General features: G+C 40.7%; 1 protein-coding gene across 1 annotated transcript in view; it reads right to left on the bottom strand.

Annotated features, from left to right (window-relative positions):
* Positions 1 to 2,051: 2,051 nt before the first annotated feature.
* Positions 2,052 to 13,035, bottom strand: part of LOC116328824 (carbohydrate sulfotransferase 15) — a 39,884-nt gene continuing 28,900 nt past the window's right edge. The window contains exons 4-8 of the mRNA XM_031750711.2: positions 10,088 to 10,228; positions 6,508 to 6,664; positions 5,114 to 5,270; positions 3,573 to 3,720; positions 2,052 to 2,584 (exon numbers count right to left, since the gene is read on the bottom strand). Of these exons, the coding sequence (XP_031606571.1) occupies positions 2,385 to 2,584; positions 3,573 to 3,720; positions 5,114 to 5,270; positions 6,508 to 6,664; positions 10,088 to 10,228 (803 nt within the window). The 3' untranslated portion in view covers positions 2,052 to 2,384. The remainder of the gene's footprint in view (positions 2,585 to 3,572; positions 3,721 to 5,113; positions 5,271 to 6,507; positions 6,665 to 10,087; positions 10,229 to 13,035) is intronic.

Genomic DNA, 13,035 nt, shown 5'->3' with positions numbered 1-13,035 from the left:
TGTAACCAGTGTTGGGAAGGTTACTTTTAAAATGTATTCCATTACAGAATACTGAATACATGCCCCAAAATGTATTCTGTAACGTATTCCGTTACGTTACTCAATGAGAGTAACGTATTCTGAATACTTTGGATTACTTCATATATTATCGTGCTGTTTACAACTACGTGAATGTACTATTGCTGTGATTTATTACTGTTACTGAAGGTCCGCGGCTCCGAACAGTAGTAAGGGGACCTCGGGGTAATACGGTGGGTTCCGTGTCGGGCTGGTAGCCGAAAACTAGCTTTACTTTGTTGTCTGGGTCAACTTTGCTTGCCAGAGACAGAGAGAGGCGTTGAAAGGCTGCTCCAACGGAACTTATTTTTTCCGGAGGAAAACACGAACACAGTGTACAGTTGAGTCTTAATAGCTTACTTACAGCTGGGCTCGTCAGGCACTCTTCTTGGCTGCAGTGGTTATTATTATATTTACATGCTTCCAGCTCCCGTTTTTGCTCCGTGACAGCTCGGACTTTTCCTTTCTCTCCCTCCCTCGCTCACAGACACATAACGGGTATGGTAGTCCATTCTCCCTGCAGCGCGGACTACACTGCCCATGAGGCTACATTCTTTAGGGCCATGCCTGTAGCATTCTGCCTTTTAGCTTAGCACAACAACAACAACAAAAAGGCGCTCTCTCACCCAGGAAACACGCAGAGAGAGAGCGTCACCCTGTAACCATGGCAACCGTAACGCTGCCGCCTGGAACAACAGAACACAGCTGTCAAACAAACCCAAATAATCCTGACCCGCGACAATATGAAACAGGGAAGTACCGCCGTGTAATCCATTTATTTCAACAAAGTAACTGTATTCTGAATACCACCTTTTTAAACGGTAACTGTAACGGAATACAGTTACTCATATTTTGTATTCTGAATACGTAACGGCGGTACATGTATTCCGTTACTCCCCAACACTGTTTGTAACTTTGAGTCATGCCACCTGCAGAAATACTCTGATTACTCCGCAGTGGTTGGATGAGGTTGAAAGTGGCATGAGGAGCAGTACAGAGCACTACTGGATAATTTTGTGAAGTGGTCTTGAAGAAATCGTCTGCTTCTGGATGCAAATAAAGGACAGAGGACAGCTATAGAGCTTGTGGACCAGGATGTTGATGTGGTGGAGGAGTACCTGGACATCCATGTCAGCAACAGGCTGAATCAATACAGAGGCTGTATGCCAAAAAGGTACAAACAGGCTCTGTTTTCTATCGGAAGAGATGATTTTTCAATGTGTACAGCAAAATGTTGGAGATTTTCTATCAATCTGTTGTGATGACTGTACTGTACTTTGCTGAGGTCTACTTGGGGAGCAGCATAGGAGGCAGTGACTCCAGCACTGGTTAACTAATGAGGTAGGCTGGTCTGTGACTGTACAGACCCAGCCCAGAAGCTGTGGTGGAGAGGAGGTTACTGAACAAACTGTTATCCATTATGGATAATCCTGACCACTCTCTGCACCGCTTACCGAACAGGCAGCAGAGCACCTTCTCTAACACACTGATTAAGCTCTGCTGCGACAAAAACAGATACAGGAAATCTTTCATACCACATGGACTATTATGCATAATACAATATAACTATCTGGTAGGAAGTCATCTGCCAGATAATAAGTCCTTCAATTTAATTAAGAAAAAAACTTTTTCTTTTAATTTCCTGTTAAAATCTCTGCTAACATTTAACATAAGACAAACCATTGTCTTAAATATATTCCATTCCACATCTGTGTTTTTAACCTTATAGTCTTGAATGAGGCCAATTTTAAGATTGCAGTTACACCTGCTTCACACTAGAGGGCGCTGTTGTTTCACTAATCCGTTGTGCCCTCACTATGCCATATTTACAATCCTTCTGATAAAGGTACAATCAAAGTAATTTATCTGTTTGAGTATAGCTATCTTGGAAGAAAAGGACCAAAACTATTAGATCTCATCTTTCCTCATCTTATCTTTCAGTCCTGTGGGACTTCTTCCTCTTTAAATTAATTAAACATAAAAAGACAAGGTAATATCTTCAGTTTCACTATTTAATTTCTGTACATCTGGTTAAAAAACAACAACAACAACAATCAAGGCCAAGAACAACTCAACTCTCTCTCACACACTCTCACACAAAACCACCACACTTGCTTGTGCTATTTTTCTATCTTTGATTCATCTCTGCTTTTATAACTTAAAAAAATAATTTAAATAAAAAAACATAGATTTTATTGTTTTGCTTTTTTTAATGGGCACTTGAGAGAGATGAAGTCCAAAGGGGCTGGTTGACACATCAGTGGTATTTTTTTTTTCCTTTCTTTCTTTCTTTTACTAAAATAACAGGAGTTGTGATGTTGTGATGTTCAGAGTTTAGAGTTATTCTCCCAGAGGAAGGAGTCATTCTGCAGCACTTTGGCCAATTTTTCATTGAACGGCGTGTAGAAGTCCCGCAGGATGTCTTTAGTGATGGGCAGCATGGGTCCTAGGTTTTTGTCAGCTGGCCTCCTGGTGTTTGACGCTGGGCTTCTTGTGATTTCTGACTCAATTTCTTTTGTCAGCGGCCCTGTGAAAAACACAGAAACATTTCTTTCACACCCCCTCGTTCTGGTCCACTTATTTTGATTTTGACGCAGCACTAAACAAATGGAACAAAATAGTGAGAAAGGACTCTGAAGCAAAAGATTCTCTGGAAGGTAATCACACCTTAGATGGTGTTGGCAGCTCTTTGAAGAGCTAAGTCTGAGCTTTGGGGCAATTACACTGTGGGATAAACCAGTGAGTTCAGATAAGGAAGTTTCCACAAAGCTGGAAGGGGCTGTTTTTTGGCTTTCATATTCATACACTGAAACCTGTGTGTGTGTGTGTGTGTGTGTGTGTGTGTGTGTGTGTGTGTGTGTGTGTGTGTGTGTGTGTGCGTGTGTGTGTGTGCGTGTGTGTGTGTGTGTGTGTGTGCGTGTGTACGGGTTCGTACTATCCTGGTGGGGACCAAAATCTGACATTTACTATACTGGTGGGGACTTTCTGCACAGTGGGGACCAAAATCCAGGTCCCCTCGGGGTTGAAAGCAATTTTCACACTCAAAATGTGGTTTTAGTGTCAGGGTTACAATTAGGTTATGGTTAGGTTTAGGGTAAGGGTTAGGGTTAGGCATTCATTTTTGATGGTTAGGGTTAGGGTAAGGGGCTAGGGAAAGCATTATGTCAATGGGATGTCCCCACGAGGATAGCAAACCAGACATGTGTGTGTGTGTGTGTGTGTGTGTGTGTGTGTGTGTGTGTGTGTGTGTGTGTGTGGTAAACTGTTCAGGATTACTCCTAATAGGAGATGTTTATACTCCCGTATTCTGCATCGACAGATTTTAATCATATTGTTGCATGCCATTTAAAGTGACATTTGTTTGATCAGCACAGGTTTTGGGTTGGCGCATTCATTTTTCTAATAATCACAGTCACCGCTACACTACATATCCATATTTGTATGTATCTAGGGCATTGTTTGGTACTGTACTGATCAGAGTCCCCATTACTACACTTACTCACTTGCTCACTTACCCAGGTTAAGGAACTCGAAGACTTGATGCATTGTGTATTTCCTGTTAGAGGCATGGTCTTCCAACCTTAGGACCAGAATTTGTTCCCTGCTGAAGACGGTCAGCCAGTCCATTAAGTACACAATGTATAAGCCAACTTGCAATCTGACCTGAGGGCACAGAAGAAGAAAGTCAACATGAGATAAGCAATTCCTATGCAAGGCACTTTTTCTTAGCAAAGTGGTGCATGCATCCTCTTCTTTAAGGAGATAAACAGGTGGAGGGAGGGAAGGCCAGAGGGAGGAAATTTTAACTGCTTTCTTTTTCGTCTTCTCCATGAATTCGGCTCGGTGATGCTAGACGCTGTGTAGGCATGTAAATGTGTAGTGTTTATTATTTGGAGTGATAGAGGGAGATAAGAAAGAGGGAAACCTGCATCATCATCACAACCAAACTAAATACTTTATGGCCAAACATGGCCAATTTAGTTTTGCATCATAATAAGGTGATTTTCCCTCTTTTGTAAAAGTGCAAATTGAAATAATCTAAAGATTTAATAATCTTTAAATTATTTTCTGGACAAAACTAGTATTTTAAAGATTGGGCTCTAGGAACCCAGGATAGACGTTTCTTTTAATTTTCTGAGGTTTTATTTGAGACGTAGATTAAACCACTACACTACAATTCATCAACCCCAGAAATAAATGAGCACACTGATCTTTTGTGAGATCTCATCAAAGCATTTGCTCGCAGCCTAACCCTTGTTGAAATTGATTTTTGGATTCCTTTGTGACAGTTGACTGCAGAACAGTAGGTGTGCACAAAATACCTTGTCCTTTCGCCTTTTTAGCAAAAACTGAAAGGCCATTTAGAATCGATGATTACAAGCCAGCTCAGCAATTCCTTCTTTGTTAAATCAATTTGGTACAACAGTTTAGGTCAGTCGTGTTCTCATGCTGGGGTTTATTTGTTTTTTTCCCTAAGACACTAATCCAAGCTCTAAAACCTTTATCAAGAAACCACAGGCATGAGAGGGACAGCTGTAATGCTTCTCACATGGGCTAATAACTCTTATAGATATTTGCGGATGAACAATTAGGTCATCGCTAGAGAGCAAACATGCTCATGAAGGGCCATAAAGACTGTTGGAGAACCTCTAAATACAAGGCAGCATAAGGGGAAAGCCAAAAGAGGACAATCCTCATCCCCATGTCACACAGTCTGCCTCAGGGTGCTATGAGAAAAGCTGACCTAACACCGGGCCGGGCACTGGCTGGCACTAATACGTGGTCCATGAGTAAGAAGCAAGTTCACAGGAATGGTAAACGAGCTTTTGTAGTACACAAAGAGGCTTGAGGTGTTGAACTGCTCAGTGGTCCAACAGTGCTGCCAATCCTTTCCATTAAGTCTGTACTGCGAACTTTAGCGTTTGCTAATGAAGCACGGACTTCTCTCCATCTGTCTTTTCTTACTTTCTTCGTTCCCACCAGCTAATAAACTGGTCACTAAGTGCCGCTTTTCAGCGGGGCTTTGAGACAAAAGCAGGAGGCGGGGAACACTCACTGGCATGGCGTTGTTGACGGTGGTGTTGTACACACAGGAGCGCATTGTGAACTCCGTAAGGCACCCCTCAAACAACTGCAGTGACTCTGACACCTTCTCGTGGAAATCCTCTGCAGACTTATTGGCACTACCGAAGTAAAGATAGTCAGAGTACAGCCTGCAAGACAAGAGACAAATTTGAACATGGAAAAGACACCTCATTATGTTTCAGGTTTTTGTCTTCAAGCATTTACAAGCCGTAATATTACAGATATATTTCCTCTTCTCTGGTATTTTTAATATGTCTCCTAATTAAACTGTAGACAGTCATCATATTGGTCCAGCAAGAGGAATCTCCAGTGCCTCAGCCTCCTCTGACAGCAAATTCTTTTAGCTTGTTAAGCCAGCCAGATGTTTACTGATGCTGGTGCTGGTCTTGACTCTTATCTCTGTCATCTTAGTGCTTCCATTATACTTCTGTTGTTCTCTCTTAAAATGAAAGAAGATATTTTGATTTTAATTAAGCTGCCTGATTAAATGACGATTAAATTAATCAAAATAATCATTTGGGGTTCAATTTACTAAAAATTGCTACTCTTGTTTGCTTTCAGCCAGCCCTTGTGAAAAATGTTCTCTCTGTAATTAATTTGATCAGTCAGTAACGGGTTCCAGAGTTGACAGGCCTTTACAGAGAAACCCAGATGTCCAAATTAGGATCTACAATTTGGTATTTTGTAGTTTCCAGTTTCCAGTCAGTCTGTTAATGTTTTGTATTTAGGCTTTTTTTTAAGTCAACCAAAAATATTCACAGTGAACTCAACTCAGTTCTTAATGGTTGCCTCTATGACTGAAAACATGTTTCTGCTGCCTCCTGTCAAATGAGAATGAAAGGGAATGGTGCCGACAGTGATCCATATAAACTCTACGCTGCAATTTAGTTTGAAATGTAAGATGGTATAGAGGAAATGCGGTACAGGGTGTAAACAGATCTCACCTAATAAAAATGACACAGCTAATCTAATTGAGCATGCAACTCATTTTTTCCTAGAATTGTTTCGGGGGAGAGGTTCCACGGGCCACGATTTGACAGACAGAAGCAATTACAGAGCATGCTTAGACATTCTCAGAAGTAAAAATCAACATTAACAGCGTTAAGAACCCTCCCCACCCCCGTCTAAACAGATTATCACAGGCATTCAGCATTAAGGTCTTCACATGTCTGATAAAGGCATCATAATGATACTTTTGTGGCAGCCTGCCTGAGTAAAAGCCAACACATCTCTTGTGACAACAGGTCTTTTGTTTCTTATAAACCTGGAAAATATCTGTCTGTGTCAGCAGTGTAAACACTTATGATAGGGGTGCAAAGACATGCACATCAGAACTGGATCTGCATCATCGCAGATTTCTCCCACCTTTCCACTGGATCCCTGAGCATGACAATGAAGCGGGCATCAGGCTGCAGGGCATGGATGAAGTCCTGGATAAGGAAGGGAGGCTCTCCCTTTGTTGTGTTGTCATAGAAATATACCCAAGCATTGTTATCCCACATGGTGGATGCGCTGGCTTCTCCTGGAAAATACAGCCACAGTGCTTCAAGTAAAAACATGCACACATACACAAAAATGTTGTGCAGTCACAGACACTTTTAGTTTTTGGTGTAAGGCTCATTATTTGTGTTTTTTGTAGATTTTTTCCAAATATACACAGTACAGGATCCCTGTTAAATTACATCAAATTACTGCTATATATGTTATTTTACGCCTAATAATCTACAACAACATAAAAATAATACTAATAAACTTTTGTATTGTTATTTTATGGTGATAAGAATAGTAACGCTAAACATATTTTATTGTAAAATGTGATGTTGATTGATATAAAAAAAAATACCCAGAATTAGGTATCTTGTTTGGCTTAAACGTAAACTGGCCAAATGTTATTAATCACTGAAAGTTGGGTTTTAGATGGTGGACCATACAAAACAAACAGTTTGGTTATTAAGAAATAATGGGCATGTATTGGGAAAACAATTGTTGTTGTTGCAGCAATTTTTAAGCCCATTTTCATTCTTTATTTCTGTTTTAGTTTGTCATTACCTGCAAACGATTGCAGGTAAGATTGAGATTTAAATCGCACGTTGTTATGATTTTATCTGATTTTCAGAGGTTTATTAGAACTTGAAACATACAGGCTGTATGTTTCAAGTTCTACATTCAACCTTGAAGTAAAACATGGAAGCAAAGGTCAATAAAAGGTCTAAAGCAAGTGCTCAATGGGAGACAAAAAAGAAAAAAGACAAACAGCAAGGGCAGCTAAATAGTACAAGGACTGCAGTCTTCAAATCCTTGTCCAGACTGGTGCTCATACCAAGTCAGAGGACATTGTTTCTCAAACAATTTAGGACCATAAACTTTATCAAGCCAAGCTGAGAAATGATATCCTGGATTCATTAGACTGTCTGCGCCTTCATTATCCTCTTATCTGTGAAGCAAAGCTGTATTTGGAAGGAACACAACAGGAGCCTTATCTGCCTCCCTTCCTCAGAAAAAAGGGATGATAGCCAGGACCTATTTTTTTTCGATGAAAACGGTGAGAGTGAAACAGGATCACTGTTAATGCTGTTAACACCTAAAATGATACACACTGTGATCAAGTCTATTTAAAGGTCTCTGTATCCATTAAAAGAGCTTATTCTGGCCCAGAAGGAGAGGCTGTACAGGACAAACAAATGCAGGAGCCAGACTGGTCTCTCTGGTGTTTCATAGTGGCTGGGTCTTGGCCGGGGGTTGAAAAGAATCAGAAGCCCAAGATCCTGGCCATAGGCCTGCGCCGTGCTGGGCTCTCCCAGGGCATCGTGTGAATACTGAGTGGGGTTTTGCTCCCCCACACCCCTCTAACTAGGATTATTTATTTGAAATCGCAAACAAAACAGTGCAACATGCTAAGCTGCACCCAATGCAGCGAGCCAAGTGTGAAAAGCCTGTTGTTGAAAATTGAAATCAGTTTTTCTTTGCGACCGAGCAATTTCTTTGACACGGTGTTTAAGCGATGGAGGGGGAAAAAAGACAGAAACAGATAGTTGCAGAGGGGCTGGAGACACGATATGCAGATAGAGGAAGGAGGTTTGTAAGACTTCACCACCCCACTGCAGGTATTATTGCTGTCCTGATGCGCACACACACATTCACACACACATGCACACAAAACAATGATTCCCTTATACAGCACTTCAGTGAAGTGGCTAAGTGAGGCAGAAGGAAGTCCAGTATTATTAAGCTGTTAGAGCCTCTCTTTAAGGCTGAGTCACTAGCTCTTTTAGAAATACCTTCCCTCACTGAAGTGAAAGTGGCTGCTACAGAGCGGCCCCATGCTTCATCCTCACTACCTGCTGCTTTAATAGTAGTTTTGTAATATTGGACACAAGATTACAAGCGAAGTTTAAAGTAAGTGTCAGGTCACCCCAGGCCCAATGCTATTGGCTGCAGCCCGACGAGGGCACAGAATGCTGCTGGACCACGTTCTATAGATGGATCACATGACCCAAGTAACTAATAAGATTCTCAGTAGACAGTGGGAAACAATAGCTGTTCCCTGAAACAGTGAAAGAAAACAGGAAGACAGAGGTTACACACAACAGGAAATGTTTCCGCTTCGAAAACTACCAAGAGATGTGATTAGCAAGAAGTCAGCGCAACGTTTTACACACTATCGTCTGTATCTTGTTGGCTTAGCTACCCAAAAACATGTTATTCTGACGATAATCAGTCTGTAATAGTTGGGTATTTTTTTGTGTGAGCAAATGCTGATATGCAGCTTCCTGTCATAATGTGCTTCTCAAAGTTTGATTTACTGTGCTTGCATAGCACAAAAAGCGGAATATGATATTCAGTGTTTCTTCTGCGCAATCTTAGTTTATATTAAATGCAAAATGTAGCTGGGTCACTTTGGAATATGAAGGTTTTGATGACAGGAGGTTCACAAGAGGTTCACAACTGTGTTATCAAGGATACGGCTAGGTACTCATTTATTGTTCATCGTTTGAATTATACCTGCTTCTATCACCTCATATTACTCACGGTGTATTTATTCAAGAGACACTTCATTTAAGACCATCAGTTCTTGTTTTCTTGTTCAAATATTGCAACAGTCCGCTTCAAACCTTGCCTTTGGACTCAAATAAACCTTGATCACATAGATTTGTTCCTCTATTGCGCAAAATTGTATGTCTGCCCTGAGACGGACTGCTGCCCGCACAGACATCTTGTCCTCTAACTGAACCCCTATATCGTTGCACTCAAGTCATTTCTGTTTGCTTGCAAAACTTCCACTTCTAAATCTCTGCTCCTGCTCCCAGCATTTTGCATAATGCGTGACAAACCAATTGCCAAGTGGTTAGTACCTATACCACATGGCTGCTAATCATCTGAGCAATGGGTACCAGGTTTTATGACCTTTCCCTGCTCTTTGGCAGTCCTTGTTAGATCCATTAAATTACTGCAATGGGACATAAACCAGGAAGGTAATGTTGCTCACATCCACTGGAGGCTGCTGTGCAGTAGGCATAGGGCAACTACAGTATATGTAGGTATTCAGTTGTGCTGACTGTTTAATTCTAAAGCTTATCTTCCATTGTATAACTTTTAAAGCCTTTGTTAGCAAGTTACAGTAGCACCAAGTAGAAACAACACAGAGGGAATTTTCAACCACCCAGAAATCAAACTAGATTTGGGCCAGATGGTGGATTTGAACCCAGGACCTTCTTACTGTAAAAACCACCATGCTGCCCAAAAATTTTTTAAATCTATTTTATAAATCTTGGTTGCAATATGTTACTAAGACGAGGCTTATCCGTGTTATCCAAACTGGCTAACAACTAGTGCTGCAAAGCCCAGTTAGAAAATGCTTCAATAAATTTTAATTCAAAGTGTTGCAATAATATATGTTATAATAGTTTCATTTCTACAAATGGGAGCTGGCTGTCATTTCACTTACCTATGATCATATTAGGTTGGCTGGATCCGCTGGTATTTGCTGTGAGGTTGCCCTGGATTTGGTAAGCAGCCTGATCGAACAAGTCCAAGTAGTCTTCCACTGGGTATCGATCATGGAAGCCCTCACTGAGACGAATGATACCTGACAGAGAAAAAGACGTTGACTTTAGGCAGGTATATTTTAGAACTTTGCTAAGTTGTTACACTTAAAAAGCTGTTGGAGTGGATGCGTTGGCTTTAAATGGGACTCTAGAAGCAAAAGTGGGTGTGTTTTAATCCTGCCTTCCTGTTTCTCTACATGTGTTTCTGTGCTCACACTAAAGGGGGTCATTAGGGCTTTGTTGTTGTCCTGACTGCAGGATGACCTAATAAAATCCAAGTAAAGATCCAATCCAAATTCAGCAGGGAGTACTGTCTCTGCTCACTTTTTTGTTTTTCCAATTAAGGGCCAATGTCAAGTTAATCCTTTAAATGCAGGACTAGCAAATGTGTTTTCCATCTTAGCTGCTGTGGTGCACATTATAATTATAATTTAGTAGGCTATCGTGGAGATATGGTTTAGGACTTAGGAGTATCCATGCAGCATAAGGATAATGAGGTAACTCAGGTGGCTGTTACTTTCAGCGATGCTTTGATGGTGTCCTATTAAAATACCTTTCTTAGGAGGAAAAACATGATTAGAAAACTCAAGTAAACTCTCCAAACACCCAGTCTGCATCATTATTCATCCAGAACGGTCACACTTGTATGAGGTGTGATGGCTCTGGTGAGTCTTGCTTGAGTGCTTTTCTTTTTTTTTTCTCCCGTCCCTGTGCTTTTTGATATGAATTAAGCATAGAGCAGTTTTCAAATAGGCTGCGTTTCTAGATGGGAACTGTACACAACAGACACATCTGCTTAAGATTCAAAATGCTCCTCTAAGAAAGTTATGTAGCACGGATCGCATCAAATCACCTTTTTACTGCATCGACCGAGCAGCGCCTCGAGGGGGATCGAAATAAATAAATACAAAACAAGACCATTTGAATTCTGAGAGCTCTCAAAGGATGTCTTAAGAGAAAAGTGCTGATTAGCAGCCCGAAGTTCATGACTAGAAGGAATAGAGAGAAAGAAAGTGACAGCAAAGATGAAAGCGCGCCAAACGAGGGGGGACAGTAACTGAGGGGGACCTGTGTCCTTGGGATATAACTGCATTTGCTGCTACGCAACATCACAAGCAGCAGAAAACACGGAGCATGAGGCAGACAAATTAAGGCAAATAACTCATCCACAACCCACAGCTTTACGAGCTTCAAATAATTATCAACTCAAACTAAACCCAACACATTAAAATAAGTATTGCATGCAGACTGATCAATCCACCAATTAGGTTTTGTGAGTCTCGAAAGGATTAGTGGCATAGTCAGCAACTGGATAAACTTCAAAGGGATAGATTTGGCTGTGACAGTTAAGCCTCTTTTGATATTTGTGGTGAGAATTTGGATGATTTTGTTTTTCCAAAGATTGTGGCCAATACTGTATGTAGTGCCCTTAACAAGTAGTACACCGAAGCCATGAGTGAAATTATTCAAATCATTAAGTAACCTTTAGACAGACAGCTGCTGGAAAAATAAAATGTCAAATCAGTCGTTGCTGAGCAGAAGAATAGCCCCCGTCCCCAGAAATCATGGTGAAAATTGAGCGCTCGTATTGCACTCGTGTTATAGCGTAGCTTCATTTACTAAAAGATAATTGTGAAATAATCTGAGCACTGCATATACAAAATTCAGTATAAAGCTGTTGTCTTATTGGCTTTTGATTTTGAAATCAGAACTGAAAACAGAGCCATCGGTCAAAAGGCAGATCATTGCCCTATAGTTTAACTGCTGGGCTTTGTATTTCTTTATTTCAGGCACACATTAGCAACACACACGCACTGACTCACTCGCTGGTGTCCACATCCTGGGCTGATGAAGGATTTCCATTATTCATGAGTCCTAATGACTCTTTCAGTATCAAAGGGAAACAAAAAAACTCATAGGTATTGGCGATGATGGTCTGCTTGTTTAATGACAACAATGCAAGAGAGAAAAATAAATCTTGGCCTACTTAAGAGTTTTACTACAAGCCTTATTATCAGCTAAATGTGTAATTAAAAATATTTCAGATATAAGAGGAAATAGAGTAAAGCCTTCGTGGTGTCAAAAATCACTAAATCAAACCAAACAAGCAATTTAACATTAAACTTAAGGGTGTCCAGAGGGTTTTCTTCTCACATGAGGTGCATTCAGTCTCACTCCCGGGTCTTGCGTAGCTTTTAATCCCATCTGCGATGGTGTGGTGGTTCTTTTTACATCACAGATGCTCGTGGAGGAAGAACACCACAATGTCAGCCACACTGTTAGAACTGCCATACGACCCAGATGTCTGCTGCGAGGCGGCTCTTACTTCTTGACGCACAGGGTTTTCTCTTTGTTTGTGCAAATGACTTGTTCGAGTTACCACCTGTTCAAACGCCTGGAGTGCCAAAATTGTAAGCCGGAATTTTGGCAGTAATTTGTGTGTGTCTAAACAAACAAGCCAATATATTAACAGATAGTGTTAAACTCTCCACGAAATTGGCCAGTATTTTCACTATTTATCCATTATTTATTCAATATTCTATCCAATAAGAAGTAACAACTTTAATTGCCTTTATGCAACAGCTCTATCATAAAATGAAAAGATTTGTTGTGTAATTAAATAAACCTATAATTGCTCTGTTACTCTTTTCAAGGAAAGTATAAAATTCTAATTTATGCACAGTGGGAACAGCCCAAATGATGCACCTAGAAGCTGAGGGAAGCAAATTTCACAGTAGAGAGATGTGTCGCAAGGAGCGACTGCAACATTAACGTGCTAAACAAGTGCAAAATAACAGCATGCGTGGGTTCAGTGTGTCTGAAGAAGCTTCGGTTGTTTTTATGTTTC

Source organism: Oreochromis aureus, linkage group 8, assembly GCF_013358895.1.
Source record: "Oreochromis aureus strain Israel breed Guangdong linkage group 8, ZZ_aureus, whole genome shotgun sequence".
Classification (NCBI taxonomy): Eukaryota; Metazoa; Chordata; class Actinopteri; order Cichliformes; family Cichlidae; genus Oreochromis; species Oreochromis aureus.
Note: the sequence above shows the minus strand (reverse complement) of the source record. Positions and strands in the feature narration are given on the sequence as shown.